This window comes from Triturus cristatus, chromosome 4_1, assembly GCF_964204655.1.
Source record: "Triturus cristatus chromosome 4_1, aTriCri1.1, whole genome shotgun sequence".
Classification (NCBI taxonomy): Eukaryota; Metazoa; Chordata; class Amphibia; order Caudata; family Salamandridae; genus Triturus; species Triturus cristatus.
In genome coordinates, this window is record NC_140585.1 from 399531351 (window position 1) to 399551369 (window position 20019).

At 41.0% G+C, this 20019-nt stretch overlaps 1 protein-coding gene across 3 annotated transcripts in view; it reads left to right on the forward strand.

The window, feature by feature from the left end:
- SCUBE1 (signal peptide, CUB domain and EGF like domain containing 1) overlaps window positions 1–20019 on the forward strand; it is a 1846233-nt gene that overhangs the window by 818409 nt on the left and 1007805 nt on the right. For all 3 annotated transcript variants that reach the window (XM_085652470.1, XM_085652471.1, XM_085652472.1), the window contains one exon: window positions 19146–19268. In XM_085652470.1, the coding sequence (XP_085508596.1) occupies window positions 19146–19268 (123 nt within the window). The remainder of the gene's footprint in view (window positions 1–19145; window positions 19269–20019) is intronic.

A 20019-nucleotide genomic window follows, 5' to 3' on the forward strand; every position in this document is an offset into this window, starting at 1 on the left:
TGATTACCACATTAAGTCAGCAAGAACATCAAATCTGCAGGATTATTTATTCGGAATGGCCAATCATACTCACTGACATCACTCTGGGTTCCATTCTTCCTGCGTTGCCCGCTATTACATTTAGGAGGGCACCATCGATGAGAGACGCATTAGTCAAGCCTATGCCTGAAGTTATTTTGAAAAGCACTTGGCTCAAGAAAATGGGTTTCTACAAATGTAATTCTTGTTGTGCTTGTACCTTTGCGACAAATGCTACCCACTATATGACAGCCTTCAGTGAGAAAGCTATTGAAATTAAGGAACATCTCATCTTGAACGGAATTTGCGATTTACAAACTTAGGTGTACCTGTGGGCTGGAGTACATAGGTAGCACTAAGCTTCCTGTGCACAAACGTATTTTACAGCATGTGCGGGCCATCGTAAATTCCGACCCTAACTATCCAGTCACCAGACATTTTAAAGTAGTCCATCAAAATAAAATGAAAGATCTAAAATACACTGTATTAGGGGCTGTGCCCATCCCCAGATGGGGAGGGAATCGTGAGAAAATGCTCCGACAGCGAGAATCGCACTTCATTTTAGCCCTTGATACCCGAATGCCGAATGGCCTAAACATGAGTGAAGATCTGCACAACTTCCTATAGTGGGTTCAGTAATATGCTGAGCCGCAGAGGTTGTCCCCCATTTCGTTTCCCTCCAATCTGCAGCTTATTTACATTTCTTGTAAGACTGACGTTGTGAGAGTTTTTTTGAATTGTTACGTACACTCAGTATTTTAGAGCTCTCTCTCTCTCTTTGTTGTGTAGATCGGATTTTAATCATCTTTTTTCTGTGAACTATATAAAATCATTGGCACTTGCACTTTATATTCATTTAGGCTTAAATGATTTCTCCAAGCTGCTATTTGAAATTACAAGTTGCACAGCACTATTTTGCACTTTTCTGTCACACTTTGCACTTTTGTATTGTTATTTAGTTGTACAGACTTTTAATATACTGTTAATTTTGTAGGCATATGGCTAGGTTTGAGTGGTCGGGAAAAAGGGAATTTTACTTGGCAGCTTCCCAGTATTGATTATTATGAGGAGATTAGTAGACCATAATTGCACTTGCAAAGTATTCTCTGAGGAGTTATTGGCTTCTAGTCTCCTTTGTTCCACATTGATGCTTATAGTACATTACTCATCTATAGCCCTTTTTTTTCAATTAACAATGTGGCTCTTGTATAATATGCACTGCCTCCTCTACTTAATTACATGCTAGCCGAATTGCCATATAATATGTAGTTTTTTATATCTTGCCTATTTTCACATCCAATAATCCAGTATATTTTTTCATAGTATGTGATGCTGATATGATTATATGTGATTGCCATTTCATCAGTGTTCTTCACATTTAAAGAATGTACTTGCATGCTTTTTGAAAAAAACTATGCATTATGTTATTATTTCCTGTATTCAGTATTGCAGCACTGTCAATTCACTGTATATTTATACATTGTGAATACACACCTCTTTAAGATCTTTCCCTTTTATTCTGATGAACTGGTTTTAATGTTTTTTACTCATATCGCCCGTACAGAATGATTGTTAGTCTGTTTTCGAGTTTCACTAATCTGTTGTGGCCATTTTTAGAGCCGACTGTGCACACTCTGTGTTTTTAAACAGTTCCCCGGAAATGAAGCGTATCATGTGATCAAGCTCGCTGTGTCGAGTAAAACGCGTCATGGCAGGCACTATGCCTGTGTTTTCCTGTGGATAATTTGGGATTAAATTGCACTGCTTTTTCCACGACTTCACGTTTTAAAGTCTTCATTTGAGTTTGGTTGCGGTCCGTGCCTGGTGGTTCTGCCATGGATTGGCAGACAGGATTCTTGTGGTTAAATTGAATTTATCCAGAGCTGGCTGTCTCCGGTTTCACGGACCCTCCCGTTCGACTGAGGCACAGCTGAAGAGCAGCCGACTGCGCTTTGGGGAATTACTTGCTACTCCGAAGGAGTTCTACAATTGCTGTGCCCCCCGTTGACATCACAGACTGTCTAATTGGATTTCTTCTCCGTACGGCGTGTAGCTGTTGAATCTGCTTGGTCGGATGACCGGAAGAGCTGCATGTGTATCGCCGGTAAGGGGAGCTTCCATATGTCAGCATAACGTAGTTACATCAATGGGTTACGGGATTCATGCCATTGATATCGATATTTGGAAATTGCAGTTGCTTTGACATTTTTTGTTCCACAATGTTTTCCAACGATGCGCTTCGTGATAGGGAATCAGCGGTGGGGGCCCTGTTCCAGAATCTACCAACTATTAACAATCAGCAGAGAGCTCCCTCTACTGACAACAGCAATAAAGATGTGAGGTCTTTACTGAAAACATTAGAGAAACTTTTAAAAAACGAACTTTCAAAATGGTGGGAAAATAAATCCTTAGAGAAATATCTAGAAGTCAACCGTGTACCCAGAGGATTGCGAGTACTCATTGCACCCACTTTTGAAAACCCCAATCCGTTAATGCTGCAAGAATGGGCCGAGAACAACTTACAGGCATCAATGATTCATATCCTTATTAGATATGCTGAAAGTGATCGCAATGCATTGTTGACTGAAATAGACCGCATCAATGGTCTATTAGATGCCACAGGCTAGACAGAGCTGATTACTAAACGGCAGAGTGACATCGATATCCGCATTAAGAAGCATAAGGATACTATTAAAGAACGCAAAATCTACAAATTTGCTCGTGATCAGAATGATTACGCTACGGGTAGTATTTTTACGTTTGCTCGTAAATAGGACAACTATAAGAGACAAGCTCTTACCAGCAATGCCTCCAGTGCCAAACAAGGACATGCCAGAGATTATGTCATGGTCAATGATGTGGATTCTGATACGGTCTCCCTCACGTCCAACAGTGATTTGGATGAAGGACGGGCTGGTCCCTTTGGTGTCTCTGCAATAGGCCCAGCAACTACACCCCAGGAGAAGAACTGAATTTTCTCAGCGAGGACCCGAGGTACACCTTGCGCCCCCGCAAACCTCTTCAACAGCAAGGGGAACAGCCAATCAACGCAGGAGGGAGAGGCGGGGCAAACACTGGAAAACCACCAGAAACTTCGACATGGAAAGACAAGAACCTGATAGATTTGGAAGAATTTCTATACTTAAAAACTGACCATCCTATTCTTGCCACCATCTACTTTATTCCGAAAGTATATAAATCTACAGACAATCCACCAGGAAGACCAATAGTGAGTTCCATCGGATCACTATTAGAATCAACATCTCAATTTATTGATATCTTTCTTATGGACTATGTAACAGCACTTCCATCCTACCTAAGGGATATGATGGATTTCCTGAACAAAATCAAAAAGATTACATGGAAAGAAGGCCTCAATCAATGTCTCGTCACTTTACACCTCGATTCTCCACTCTGATGGGATAGCAGCAGTGAGACAATATTTTACAATCAAGATCTATAAGTCATCTCGAACACTCGGAAATGTTAATAGAAATGCTCACATACTGTTTGACACACAAAAGCTTTTTATTCAAAGGTGACCTTTTCCTGCAAAAGCAGGGAACTGCTATGGGGACATCTTTTGCGCCAACCTACGTTAACATACTGACGGCTTTATGGGAGACAGAAGTACTGAAGAAAGAAAAATCTGGGAACATAAAATTTTGGTCAAGATTCATAGATGACCTTTTTATTATTTGGGAAGGCAATCACACCGATTTCCAGAACTTCTTAGACTCACTCAATACAAATGAACACAATTTAATGTTCATATCCACAGTAAGTTCAACCAACATCATCTTTCTGAATGTGGAAATTTTCATCCAAAGTCAGAAGATATGCACAAAAATGCACAGGAAACCCACCTCATGTAACAGTATTTTACATGCGAACAGTGGGCATCCAAAAAAACTCAAATGGAGCATCCCCTACGGGAAAATTTTGCGAGCCAAAAGAAATTGCTCCCAGACTTCAGACTTGAACTTACAATTAAAAGAAATGAGTGAGCGTTTACAAGAGCGAGGATACCTCATTGACGTAATCACCACCGCAAAAAACAATGAGAGCAGACCTATTGCAAACAAACAAAGAAAATCCGGAAAGATGCAAACGAAAAAAAGATGAGACCACAACTAGACTCATCATCGATTTCAATAACCAAAGTAATGAACTAAATAAGATCATCCGAAAGCTCTGGAGCATTTTAATGTTAGACGAAACAGTTCAAAGAGTATTGTCACCCCACCCTAACATCACTTATAGGAAAACTGCTTCCTTGGGAGACATATTTGCACAGAGTCATTTTGAATCAAAGAAAGAAGTTACATCATCATGGCTCAATACTCCAGGATTCTGGAAATGCTCAAAGTGTAAAGCATGTGATCATGGTCAAAACATGATCACATAGCAGTTCTAAAATGGCCAAACCGAGAAAATTTAAGATCACAATGCGTGTGAATCACAATTTGTTGTATATCTTCTGGAGTGCCCATGTAGAAAATTGTATGTTGGGAGTACCATCAACAAACTAAAAATAAGAATTTTAAAACATCTGAGAGCCATAAAAAATAAAGACTTTACGTACCCAATGGCTAAGCACTTCCACTCTAGGGACTGCAAACAATTGAAATACTCAGGAATCAAGATCGTTAAACAAAAAGAAAGAGGTGGAGATAGAACCCTCAACCTACGTAGAACTGAGTCCAGTCTAATCTTAGCTATTGGCACTGAGAACCCGCCAGGACATAACTTGGATGCTGAACTACATGTTCACTTGTAATGCAGAATAAGTAAAGAAGTAAGTAAAAACTGACGGGATTCTACATGGCAGAATAAACAGAATGTTGAAACAACATGGGAACTTTGGATACAACCTAAGATAATGTGCTACTAGAACAATTTTCTGGAAAATACGCAAACAGATGGGAATCCAAATAATGGGAACATTATTTTCTCAGTAATATTAGTATATAAAAAATTATTATTTTTATTGAGGTCTTTAACATATGGACTGAAATTTTGATGCACAGTGTTTTAAGATTTTAGAACCTTCAACCATGATCTACAATCCCACCATCATTGAGTTTTTGGATTAGCTATGAACTTTACAGCTATTTCCTTATTGAATATTGAGATTATGAATGCACTAGTCACTCTATAATTATATGGATTGTTTTAGAACTACATGATTACTGAATGAGTTGAATAGTACTTTACTATTATAGGTTCGATTTAATACAAGATTGTTACACCATCTTGTGCTATGAGAACAAGTGATCACTAAATTAGAACAGCTTCTGCTCAATGTATTAGACCTCATTTGGTATACTGAGAATTACATAGTACTATAAACTTATAATTCAGTTGATTCCATTCAGAACTGCGAAATACCTCTTCCAGAACTCACTCGCACCTTAAAAGTAAACTAAATGAATATATAGATTGACTCGTAACACAAATGATGGATGACTGTTTTTATCAAATCTTTCTTTTTTTTAAAACAGGATTGATTATTTGTCTAGTCTGTCTTCACTTTAGAATATGGGTAATTGCACTAGCCCTTTAAAAAGACACTCTGGGCGCGGGGACTCTATGGTCCAGTAGAAGGCTTAGCGTCGAAACGCGTAGACCGTCCTCTACCGTTATGTTTGCACTTATTTATAAAGCACTAACCTTTGGAAAACCGGTGTGGTGCTGTGATCCTTCGCCGAAATCCCGGGATTCGGAAGGAGGTTTTGGAGGAGTATTCAGTGTGTATATATATATATATATATATATATATATATATATATATATATATATATATATATATATATATAATTGCAGCCATTTCAGCAACGACAAACTCTATGAAGATGTTAAAACTATTGAAAAGCACCAGAAATGGAAGAGCTCTATCCGACATGAAACACAGACTGCACAGCTGCTACGTTTTAAGATGCTTGTGTGTGACATTTTCAAGATTTCAGAGTACTTATGAATGACTTTCAACTACTAAATGTATGACACTAAGAGTGACACTTTTTTCTGAGCAAAATCAAGAAATTAAGTTTATGTAAACAGATAAACATAAGAAATGACACTCATTTGAGCGAGGACAGCTATGAAAAGTACTTAAAACTGCTGCAAAGCACCTGATCCTAATGACAAACGATTTTATACCCACAATCTACCCGCATCCTACATGATTTTACACTTGTGATCACTACTGGGGCTTTCATAAACACAGAAAAAATGCATTGATGGTATAAAATTGCCAGACCATGACTGGAGCAGAAAGGGCAAATGCTCTCAGCAGCAGTAGAACTTAATTTACAATGTGCGCTATGTGTGTCTTTTAAAAACAGCTTCACCGTGACAGGAAACAGGTTGAGTAGTTAATTTTGACTATGCCCTGCCAGGGTCGCAGCAATGTCTTCCTGGGGCCCGGCAGTACTTGTAAATCAAGCATTTGCAATGCAATATGTCTCACATTAACGAGAGTTTGAGCTATTGGCAATGTAATAGCTTGAACTCTAGCAAATGCGAGAATTATTGCATTGCAATTATTTGCTTTTTTACTAGCACTCATGCAGCGCTTTCACATTTATAGAGGCCGCACCTCTTTCTTTAGACAAGCTGCATCTAAAGCAAGGGGCGTGTCCTACATTAAAGTGAAACCGCAGCACGGGGGCTTAAAAAAAAAAAAAGCATCCGTTTGTCAAGTTGACGTCAAGACCGTAATGCATTCTACTGATGTGAAACTACACAGAGCACCCACTCAGGGGCAGAAACAGTGATGCTAAAGTACAGCATGGAAGGGCAGATAGCTGAGACAACAAGGGGTTTTGCACTACCCCATAAAGACCATGCAGTCTATCTCACACACACAGTTGAGATGTGGGGAAATGCGCACTCCAGCTGTGAGGCGACACAATGAGCACCCTCTTGTGTGTGGAAACAGTGATATAAAGCATGCTGACAACCTATGGGTTACACAATGCTCCCTGACCACCATGCTGTGTCTCCCACACACTTGAAATGTGGAATAACGTGCACTCCAGATGTCAGATGGTTCAAAAGCACCCTCTTGTGTATGAAAACAGTGATGTGAAGCATGCTGAGACAACCTAGGGGTTATACACTGTCCCCTCAAAGCAATGCAGTAACAGACAGTTGAAATGTGGCATAACGCGCACTCCAGATGTGAGGTGGTCCAAAGAGCACCCTTTCGTCTGTGCAAACTGTGATGTGAAGCAGGCTGTGACAGCCTAGGGATTATACACTACTCCCTGAACACTATGCAATATCTCTCACACACTTCAGATGTTGAGTTACAAGCACTCCAGATGTGAGGCAGTACAAAGAGCATCCTCTTGTGTGTGAAAACAGTGATGTAACGCATGCTGAGACAACCAATTGAACACCATGCAGTTTCTTTCTCTTGCACCCACTTGAGATGTGGAGTAATTAGCACTCCAAATGTGAGACAGCACCCTCTCATGTGCGGAAACAGTAATGTTATGCTGTAATGAGACGGTTGGGACTACAAATGGGTTTTACTTTGTCATCTGGAGACTAGGCGTGTCTTTATTACAAACACACACAAATTCAGCCTTCCATACACCACCAGTCCTAATGTAGAGTAATAGTCCAGATGTGCGCCTTAGAGACCACCGTCTCGAGCATTTTGGCACCCGCTCAGCACAATATTGAAGGGGGAGGGGTACCCATGTCTAACTCAAGCCAATATTTAAATAGATGATCGGCTGAACACTTGACATATTTAAATAGCGGTATAGGATTATTATATGCCAATTCAGACTTTAAAAATTCTTGACTTCTGAAAAGTGCGTTTTTACAAATATGAACGAAACCAGGGATTGGGTGTTGACAACATATTTCTTCCTTCTGATATCTGAATTACAAAGAATCTGATTAATAAGATTACAAGAAATTATCAAATGTCGAAATAAACACACATTTTTAAACATATTCATGCATCATGAACGAAACCTTAAATATATAATAACAAAGGCCTGTCAGTTCTCAGTTGACCACACGTTGTGTAGGTAAAATATTTAATATTGAGGTGAATATTGAAACGTGTGCTTGGGTACAATTACCCCCCTCTCCAACCCCAAGCACAATAGACAATATCAACAATCAAAAGGAAGATCTACTTAGCACGTAAGCAGCGGCCAGACCGAACATACAGCATCCCTGTAAGCAGGGCCACAAATTAAAACCAAAAGCCAGGGAATGACAAATGGTAAAGAAAGTGAAATAGCTCCTGGCGACGAGCAGAAAACCATTCTGAAAAAAAAAAATATTTGCAATTCAATAGGTCTCCCATTTAAATGCGAGACCTATGCCATTGGAAAGAAGTCGCCGCCATTGTCCGGGTTGCTTGAAAAGAAAAAGTGTGCATGGCGCGTTAAATGTAAGCAAAGCACATCATGCCTGCAGTAAGCGAAACTCAATAAAGAAAATAGTGCTTACAAGACTAAATAACACATACCGTGTAACAACTGAAGTAAAAGAGCTATGGGAGGTTACAAATGAAGACAAGACTGTACTAAGGAGGGACTAACAAGCCTCTTTATGAATCGGAAGCCAGCATTTACAAAGGACAATGACACAAGCCAATGACAAATATGGGCGGAGAGTGGGCAAAGCTTCTATTCCATACTCCACTACAACAAGTCTCGCGGAGCAGCGCATGCACGATGATTCTAGGCTCGACCTAATCTCGCGGAGCAGCGCATGCGCGCTGACTCTAGGCTCGACCTAACAATGCCTGATCCTGTCTGGTGTTAGTCATGTGCCATCCACTGACAGGGCCAGCCAGGCTTTGGAGCCATGAGTACACTGAAAGGAGCTTGCCCTGCTAAGAATTACCGGTCACATATTTAAGTGACGTGATTTACAAAACAAAAGCGGAGAATACCTCACTTCACTTACTCTTTGCTGCAATTTAAAGCTGATGAGCGCAGCAATTCATAAAGGGCCGCTTGTGGCTGCAAACATGAGTACGACTCAGATTTTCCCGCAGGCCGCAGAAGGCCGGGCGGGTGGGCTGCAATCAGGGCGCCTCACCGTCCTCTGCACAGGCTGGAGTGTATCGCTCTAGTGGTAGGCTATTGATCCTGGATTCCACTCCAACCGGCAGCGCCGCGGTCAGTTCAGTCACTCTGAGCTGGCCACTGCCAATGGGGTGACGGTCGGGTGGGTCTGGTCACGAGACAAGATTCATTTTAGATTTCTGGTGAGCTGCTGTGCTGCTGCATTGCTAGCAGCCAACAGACTTAAATTGATGCTCGCTCTGCATGTGCCGCGGACTGCAGGACATCCCATGGCCTATTAACGAGTGTGGCTGTCTGTGTCAAATCAAATCAATCAAGCTTTATTCGGTGCATAAAAACAACCATAAAAGCAATCTATCCAATAAAATAACATCATTAATCCAGGCGCCCCTACTACAAGTTTCTGTACCGGTTACTACTCCATATCAATAATAGGTAATAGCTTATAACAAGGAAACAGCTTGTAATACAAAACAATTTACCATTACAAAAATTAATCATGATTAATGATGAAAGCAATCATAAAATAAACATATAAATACATTTTCATCCATCACATCATATCATTACACTATAAAAACAGCATTTATAAGAGCTTAAATTTGACTAATTTCAGGCTGAGAATTAAAGTCCTTTGAATATTTTAAACATCTTGTTTTTCACACATTAAGACTTCTAAATGTGAATTTTCCTTTCTTCTCCTGATTGCCATTGGTATAAAAACAATTACTGCATTTTGAATTTTATCATTTTCCATGACTACAGATATAATTAAAAGCATAATTATAAAAAATATAATTTTTTTTCTCCAGAAAAAGTGGTTTTTTTAAACACAAATTTCGGAATGACCTTGTAAAAATTACAAAAAAGAATAAAATGCAACTTGGACGGAGGAGACTTCCCGTCACAAGGGCAGTTAGGAAGGTTATGACTCCACTTTCTAGATCTAGGGAAAGCTATTAGATAATGTAAGGAGCCCACCCTTAGTCTGGTCAAATAGAATCTATACTGTATATTTCTTTCTGATATAAGGTACGGTTGAATGCCCACCGACAGAGGGCGCTCACAGTAAGATTTAACACTCTGTTTTAAACCAGCTTCCTCAGCTGTTACATATTCCCTAGAAGTGACTAGCCTTGTCTTTAAATCTCGTTTGCTATAACTCTGGATGGACGTTGGCTCATGGAGATCAGGGTCCACCTTACATTATTTTAAAAGATTCTGAATATACTCTAACCAGAGGATTTTCCTGCTATGGTCAAGGGCATGGCAATCCATTATTATATTCTTGGTGAACTTAGTCTCATCTTTCGTCCAAATTCCATGCCAAAACATAATTGCTGCCATGCTAATAAAGTCGCTAATGTAAGGTACGCACAGCTCTTTGTGAACTATATGTGAGGCAGTGGTATTTGGGACTGCCTACACCCTTTTTAGAAATGTGTTTTCCTGGGTTTGTAACAGGGATGTGTTAGCCCTCCCCATACGGCTGCTCCATAGCATGAGCCTGTAATACACTTGCTCCTATATAGAGTAAGGATTTCCCGTACCGGTTTGTTGCCTATTTTTGAAGAAGATCTAAAAATACCCTCACATGACCGCAGAAATTTCAGCTTGCATAGATCAATATGTGCACCCCAAGTACCATTCCTATTAAAAAGGATACACAGGTAAGTAAAGGCTGTTATTCTATTTATTTGGGCACCCCCCCACATGATGTTGCCTATTCTTCACTCTTATTTTCCCACAAGTCATGACAAAGGTTTTGCTAAGATTCTTTTTCAAACATGAACTGCATGAATTTTTCCAATAAACATTGCAGGACATTCACAGTGCTCGATAACAAGACCGTGTTGTCTGCCTATAGGATTCCTGGGGTGATGCGTGTGCCAACTCTGGAGCAGTCAACACTTAGATTTTGTAAAAATAGATCAACAATATTAATATATAAGGAAAATAAAAGAGGCGCTAAAACACATCCTTGTCGTATCCACCGAGTATCTCTAAAATCAGGGGTAGATTCGCCTTTTGTGCCAAACCGCACTCTAGTAGTTAAAGTGTAGATCTGCGATAAGTAAACAATAATATCATTAGGAGCTCCCAACCCTTTCAGTGTTTGCCATAATTTGGCATGGTTTACCAGGTCAAAGGCGCTGGGGAGATCAACAAAGCAGAGGTGTAACTGACCTTCCTTAGCTAGAGTATATTTCCCTATTAATAACTCAAGGTTTACGCATTGCTCCACCATTCCAATACCCCTTCTAAATCCATACTGGGCCTCAGTTAGGATATTGTTCTCATTTACCCAACTTTGCAGTCTCCCCAACATAATTCTGCCCATCAGTTTGGATGTAGAATCAAGAAGGGGTATGGGGCGGTAGCACTAAGCTTTCCCTCTGTCGCCTTTTTTAAAAATAGGTACTATTCTACTTTCTACCCACATTGCTGGTAGCACTTCTCCTATAGTCTCATTAAAAACACTTAATAAAATTGGTGACCAAAAATCTATATTATATTTAAAAACGTCAATGGGTACCCTATCTGGTCCTGCAGCTTTGACATTTGCACTTTTATTTAAAGCATTTTTGATTTCTTCCACAGTAATAGGTGCTATCTTCACAGTTTCCACTAAAATGAGATTACAATTACCACCTTTCGTGGTGATCTCATCATCTGGATTAAAAATACGCTCAAGGGCGTTGTCCAATTCATCAGGTGTTATTAGGGTATCAATTGTTGCCACTGTCGTATCCTTAAAAAAGGGAGGTCTGTCGTTTTCCAGAATAAAATTGGGTCACGTGTCTCAGCAGCTTGGATCAGTTTTTCCCATGCCTTCTCTCGTTTTTCTATTTTCCTTAAGTTTAGGGTATATTTATAATTTTTCCTTAAGCTACGAATCCTTTCACTATCCCTGGTCTTACTTTTAGGGCTAATTTTAATTCCTTATTTATCTTTGAACACTCCTGATCGAACCATCTGGGGCTGTGATCACTATTTTTCGTTTTTAAATCGCCTGAAATTTCAGTCATAATATTGTGGAAAGCAGTTACAATGTCAGTGTTTGAGGAAGAACTATCCAAACAGGTGTTGATGTCATTTTGTTTTTCCCCTGTTAAATTTTCAATGAATATTGTTGGATTCCCACCCTACCATTTCATAGCGACTCCATTGCTACCTTGTGTATCAATCTCTATGTCAGCTGCCTTTCTGCTTTCTTGCTTTAGAATCGGGAGTAATGGGCGGTGGTCGCTAAATGAGCTTGCGAGGATGAAAAACCTTTCCACTAGCTCCTTACAATTCCCAGATACAATGGCATGGTCAATGTTCGAGGAAGATCTTGCCCCTTCAAAGGTTTGAGTGATTTTCTCTCCATTGTGTTCACCAGGCTCCATGATTTCTAGATTATGTTTATAAATAATGGAATTAATTCCTTCCCCATAAGTATTATGTGCGAAGTGAAAGATTGGGTCGCCAAATTGGTCACAATATCCACATTGTTCTCCATTCATACTTTTACACTTTTCCCTATTAAAATCACCAGCCCAGAGTAGTAAATAATCTCCCCACACCCCTTTAAAAAATCGTCTAATTCTACTTCTAAAAGTCACAATTACCCTGTATCTTGTGCTATCAAATACATTTTTATAAAAATGTATGACTATAATGGACTGTTTCCCCTCAGAACGAAAATATAACAAGCATTGGTATAACCAATAGGTCTCGCCTTTGGGACATTATAAGTGTTTAGCCATGCAACAGTTGATGTTGCACCAAGGATATTGTGCTGCATAATTAAATACTTATAAGGTCCCAAAGACGAGACCTATTGGCTATGCCAAAGCTTGTTTAGGACTTGTGCCCTGGTGTTTAGAGTTCATGCCCATGCAGTCTGGGCTACTATAAGGCCTGCTTTGCTGCCTGGTCTGCTGATGTTAGGTATGGACTTATGCTACGCTGCACTCTTGGGCCTCTCTGCCCTGCATTGTTCTGAGAAGGAACTGGACCAGAATGAACAACATAACCCAGGCTATCCACTGAGGCCCTACAATGGCAGGAACTGAAAACTAATGTCTCTAACCCTGTCCATTATCATTGTGCGGTGGCATCAGCCCGTCCTAGTCTTTTTCTTGTTGAAATATCTCAGCCTCAAACCCCCTAACATTATTGACTTGGCTTCTTAGAAAAAGCTAAGCCACAAAACGTCTGTTTTTTACAAATTAAGCACTGCAAAGCCCTATTTTGCAGGCAACTTCATTGACTTCAACTGATAAGAAAAAAACGCAGTGTTGCCATCTGGTTCACACTAGTGCTCCCTGCCTCTTTGCAGGAGGCCCCAGTCTGTGAAGTGGGGGTGGGGGGGGGGGCTTAAAATGCCCAGCAGGAGTGGTTGAACTTAAAGATAGTAGCAACCATCTCGAGGGCCTTTGTGGTCTCTTACGGCGCTGGACCTTCTCTGTGATGCAGTTAGTATAGGAGCTGGTGTTGATATTTAAGTGGCGTTGCCGAGCACTGGAAATCCTCGACTCAAATTAAGCACTGGTCAGTCAACTACCTTTATCTCTGTGGCGTCACATAATTGTTCACTTTTTATTCAGTTAATATCAGTTGTAACAACAAGATACCTCGGGGTGTACATAGGCGTATAAATACTTCATTCATCCTTCATCCATCCATTTTCTACAGCTAGTATGTGAGCATTATCAGTTTGTGTAACACCACTGATACTGAAGGCATGGCGACAGTTTTCTCCACGGGTCCATGGCTCATATGACTTAATTGAGCCCCTTAGAAGACCCAGCCTCCCCTTTGGGATATTGTCTGCATTCATCTCTGCAACCAGGAGACGGGAGCTATGCAGCAGGGTGAAGAGATCCACTTATGCTATGTGTAATGGCGTTAAGACCGAGTGCTGTGAAGGGACCAGAAAAGGCATCAAATGAGGACTGGAGCACAGTGTACACATCTCTCCTCAGCTGCACCCCAAGCCCCAGACTCGTCTGTCCTGGACCAGATGATCTTCACATGCACTTGGGACAGAAGGCAGGGGTAGGCATGCTTCAAGGGTGGGGTGGGGTGGGGGGTGGGGAGTGGGAGGGGGGATTCTCTGCAGCTAAAAATGGTTTGAGAAAAAAATACAAATGTTACACCAGCAAGTGAACGTTAGCGTTATACTTATTCATCCAAATTGTTCACCCCTTGACAATTCACTTGAGTGACTGCAAGAGTTTGCTTGGGAATCTGGGACCGTGTGTTTCAAAGGGCATTCCACTGGATTTTGTGACTACCATGAAAGCCATAAATCCCCTCGATACAAAGGAGATGGGTTTCAACTGTTTAGAAAACAAGTGGGAGGGGTGGGGTGCGTGCAGCCGAGAGCAGGGACACACAGCATTTACCTTGGGGGAGTGAGCGCACTAATTGGTAACACATGGCGCAGCTCGCTCCCGCAAGGAAATCCCCAAACGTGCACGCGTTGCCATTGAAGGCAATGCAACGCGTGCACGTTTTTTAAGCAAAAAACCGAACCGATTTCAAGAGGGCTCCTCCTATGCAGCGCATGCGAGACCTAAAAACTGATAGAACTGAGACGTGGTATGGGCTTTCCCTAGTATTAGTGGTAAGGTTACTGAAATTAAGGCCGCTAAGCCTCCTTTAGCTCTCCCCACCCTTGAAGGGAGTGGCTTGTGTTGAAATCGTTTTGAACCCATTAATAACAAGCATTGGCATAGCCAATAGGTCTCGCCTTTGGGACCTTATAAGTGTTTAGCCATGCAACAGTTGCATAACTAAATATGCAACTGTATGCGGCCGCGAAAGTGATCGCAATCAAACATCAAAGCGGCGAAAGTGAAAGTAATCGCGGGAAAAGCATTAAAGAGGTTTCACTCCGTCCTTATTACTTATGTAAAAGCAAATAGAGCAGAGTTTTTGCCTTAAATTGAGCTATATTATTCACATCAATAAAGTGGAGACAATGCCTGTGTTTGTTTTTGAAGATAACCAGTCTGAAGTCAGTTTGCACTCCGGTTTACCCTGAATTAAAACTTTAGTCTGCAGCAAATTGGCGCAGCCCTTAATTATCACACGAGCAGCAACTCTGTCCACCCCCCCCTCCCCCCACCCCTTCAAATTAAGGCTGCTCCAGCAGATGGTTTGGTTAGAGGGTGAGTGTGAGACCTCAAGGGTGTTCGGACACTTCAGCGTTGGGGAGGGACAGTCTGGCGCCACCACACACTGGGAGCACACTGTGTACTAGAACAGCGGGGGGCCTGCTAGCAGGGTTGAGGTGACACGCAAAGCAGTCTAAGGCCTTTTACACAACTAGCGCTTTTTAACAAAGACGCCGTTTCTAAACATTATAAATACCATTTTACTATGACACAATGTATAGTATGTCGATTTACCGACCACGGAGAAAAAGAAAGCTGCGAACGCGATGGGCGTTAAGCGACTATGTTTGCCATCCATCCCACCGGCGCGTGAGGAGCGAAACAATGTATACTTACTCTATGCACCCTAACCTACTGTCAGTGTTTTATAAGCGCCGACATATTGCTTTTTTGCCAAATTAGAGCGCCATTTATGCACCTGGATACTTTGGGAAGGTTATGTGCTAAGCGCACTGTTAGTAAGGTTACATTGGTTTTAAAGACAGGAATGGGACAGTGACAGCGAAGTACAGTTGCAAAGCATGGGTCAGGGTTGAAATGCACAGGCCAAGCCGAGTCCGAATAAAACTGAAAGTGAAAGTGATCGCGATCAAATATCAAAGCGGCCGTGCGAAAGTGAAAGTAATGGCGGGAAAAGAGCGGCGCGCGCGCCCGCGCACATGCACTGTAGCTCTAGGCTGGCCTGGTAGCACATTTTGGAGCCCTCTCAATAAGTCTCGCCAGACCAGCGCATGCGCTGGGTCAGGCGAGACCTAAAAAGGGTTCAGTATGCCAGGTCTCTTGTATCAGAACTAAGAAGCAGTCCTGTATCGCTATTAGCCATTCCCCATCATTTGGCTTGTTTTTTACCCCTGCGATGTTCCAGGACATGATAGTTAAAAGCCCCTGTGTTGGTATACTTAGGGGGGCAAACCTGTTATGCGAAGGATAAATTGAAATGGATCAAAACTGTGAAATGTGTTCACTGTTCTATGCTACATACACAGTGAGAACAGTGGCAGGGTATAAGATGCTGCACCAATTACTTGTGTTCTTGTACAATATCTAATACATAATAGTTATTTCAACCAGTTGTGGTCCAACAAATGCCCACCTCCCGAAACCAGCCACCAATTTGGTTTCAAATATAAAACAGCCTGTTATGCTGCTATACATACAAAACTGAAATAAAAAAAGACTAAGAACATTTCTGGCTGCAGAAATCATTTATTATGTCATCGTCTGTGATAAATGAAAGAGATTAACTCCTTGGTCATTATAGCATTGCCTCTCCCTTCTTTCTGTATATCTGTTCACTGTTCTATATATGGAATCATTACTAGGCCTGTACAAGTACCCAAGTGGGATGGCAGTTATAAACTCATCCTGTTGGTAAGAAGGCTTAACAAATGTATTGAAAAGTTCATCCATGAGGGACCCAACCATCTCCCTGCTTCGGAAATTCACAACCACACAGTCTCCCTGGCATGACTTTCTAGTGCTGCCCACCCAACTCACTCTTCATATCATTATAATGTTCTTATGTAGTAAATTAATGCCAAAATTTAACTTTGAAGCAACCAGTGCACAACCTGATTTTTCAAAGACTCCCACGACTCTGTGTTATTGTCTACAATTTTCGGGAAGTTTCTCAGGACGATAACAGGGAGTTGCCTGGGGTGGTAGATGGAGTATGGCATCGGTAAAGTTCAAAGGTCGTGAGTTCCTGGTCACTTTATTCCCTTGATTAGCACCACCAGACCTTAAGGAATTCATGTTGCTAGCCTTGTTGTCCCTGGATTCTGCCACGGGTTGTGTATTAGGGCGTTCCTTTGGTGATAATATCAGCTTCGAATGTTTATTGTCTGGGGTGCTTAATCCTTCTTTTGGCCTCTCGACAAGTTTTCTTACGGGGGTTGCCTTGTGCATAGATTTTAGCAGTAATAGTCTGTTAAATAGGTGACATCCTTTTGCACTATTTTAATTTCTGACATCAGGAGGCGCTCAGTGTTGTCGATTTTACCATGCAGTCTTTTAAAAAGCGTGTCAAGATTTTGCACATTTTGCACATGGTTCGCAGTTTCGCAGACCCCCGTACTTTTACCCACTCCTGGTTTTTTTTTCCCTTTCTTTGGCTTGGCTTTTACATTTGCTATCAGTTTTACTAAGTTTATACAAAGGCAAGGGAACCCATTAGGTAAAACAAGGAACTTGGGTAGTGATTTTTAACAAAAACAATGGTCCTTGATAAGGCTCAATATTAGTAGAAACAAATATAGAATGCAATCTCTTCTATATAGTCACTGTCCAGCCGGACAGTGAGATTTAATCAGTAATTATGCTAAATAAATTCTCAGCGACACATGAATAAAGTGGGACACAGTCCTGTCTCCTACATGGAACATTAGACATAAAAGGACAAATAATCAGGCAAAATAAAAAGGCTTGTTGGTAAATAATCAAAGTTAAACAAGCGTAATGAACAACCAAAAACTGTTAAATTAAATATGAATAAGTTTGTATACACGGTTTAAAAAGTTGACGACGTTTCGATCCCTTCTAGACACATAATGGGATCATCATCAGGACAAACTTAAATAATTGCCTGAAAGACGTACATCTCGATGAGGCAACGGTTGTGAGTTGCTAATGAGCAGGGGGACTGGAGGATTCCACGGGGAAGGTTATGTGACTATATAGAAGAGATTGCATTCTATATTTATTTCTACTAATATTGAGCCTTATCAAGGACCATTGTTTTTGTTAAAAATCAGTTTTACTAAGGGCACAGTAGACATCTGTGATTGTTGTATCAACTTTTTTGCTGGTGAAGAGACCAATTCTGAATTATTATAGAGTAGAGATATATCCAGAATGGACTTTAATCTACAGGGGTTTGCCACTCTCGGGACGTTAACCTTTTTGTTTAGACTGGATCCATGAGCCTCTAAAACAGGTTCCTTTTCAGTCCCAGTTGCCACCAGTGCTAGTGGGTCTGACCCATTCTCTGAACCAGTCTCTTTTAAGGCAGCATCCAATGTAGTCTTAGTGGCCGCCAATCGCGGATAATCTCATTATTGATCAACCCCATGGCATTTTCAAGTACTTAGTAATTGGAGCGTTTTTCACGGTCTGCTTCCCAATAATGGACAGTAATTTCCTTTTGCCCATTATCCCACAAAAAGCTTATTCATAAAATGCAGTTGAAAAAATATTCTCTTACGGGATCTTAGCCGCTCCCGTCAAACCAAGGTGGGTGGCCCAGCACTGCGGGAGTCCCGTGGATGTTTTATGTGCCTCCAGGTGTGTACGAGCAGCAAGTGTGGCGGCACGCCGGCCTCGTTGTCCTCTGGGGCTTGTGGTTCCCCTCAGCGACCTCGGTGCAAACAAAGCAGAAACGGGCTGTCTGAGTCAAAACTGTTACATTGTTACCATAACATCTAGAGCTGCCTGCGAGCAGCCTGAGCCAACCCCCAACCCTGCCGGGAACACCACGCCTCACACTGCCATTCCAGATTTTAGTAATGGTGAATAAGCAGCGCTATGGCTTGACACTTCAGAAGGCGCTATAATGCTCGACTTTGCATTTCATTGCGGTGATGCGGACCACCACACTGAAATGCGTACATCTGATGCCTGGTACTTGGCAGGAATGTTATTGCTCACTTTTCATTGAACTTGCCTCTGCCGGTATGTTTGTTGGTGTGATGACTTCTGTTGTCGAAATGGCTGATGTGTGACCTACAGATGGCCCTCTGCTCAAATTATCTAATTCCCCCGTATTAGGGTATTATATCCATACATTGTACAGCTGTAATATTGGTCTTTGTTTCCCAATAAAACTGTTTGAAACTGAAAAAAAAATACCAATCGCTTCATCTGACCTACCTATCTTTTTCTGTTTTTCTCCCAGACATTGACGAGTGTTTAGTGAATAATGGTGGTTGTGACCATTTTTGTAGAAACACTGTGGGCAGTTTTGAGTGCAGCTGTCAGAAAGGGTATAAACTTCTCACTGATGAACGCACCTGCCAAGGTAAATGTGTTTTTACATGTTGCATTTTCCATAAAGTACATTCAGAAAAGACTGCACAGATATACCAGTATGACTGATGTTGTTACTTCCGGTGGCTTATCGGAACACTGGGCGATGAGCCTTAGCAGCACATTTATTTTTGATGAAATCGTTGGTCAATGTTAGACGAAAATCTTTGGTTTATTTGATAATCTTATTTAGAGTAGCAGTTGATGGAAGCAGTTTTCTTCCAAAGACTGATTTATCCATTGAAAAATGATGTTTCAAGTGAAGAAAGCTTTTTTTCTTACACTAGTATCCCAAATATTGTGGGTTTTCCAAATATATCATAAATACACCATGTAGAAAAACATTTAGCTGTATATAAAGCACTCCTAGGAAAACTAGCAAAGAGATTAATGAAATAGATTATTTAACCCAGATAAAAAAAACATAAGAACATTCCTGCCATAGCCTTAAGAAGAAGCATTGGCAAAGCTAATTGGTCTAGTAAAACAAGAATGTGAAAAAAGAAAGAAATGATTCTAACCTGCAGAAATGGTGAAGCCAATTAGTTTCTTGGAGTAAAGGTCTTATAAAGTATGCACTTTTAATATTTGTGAGATCTGTTTTAAAACTGTCTTCCTTCAAAGGAATGTCGGAGGCTGGTGGGAAGAGATAACCAGAACAGTAGGAGTGGATAGTCATCTAAAGTATGTCATTGTTGTACTGTTCCAAGTTGGCTGTCACATTTAGAAAAACTCCGATGTCT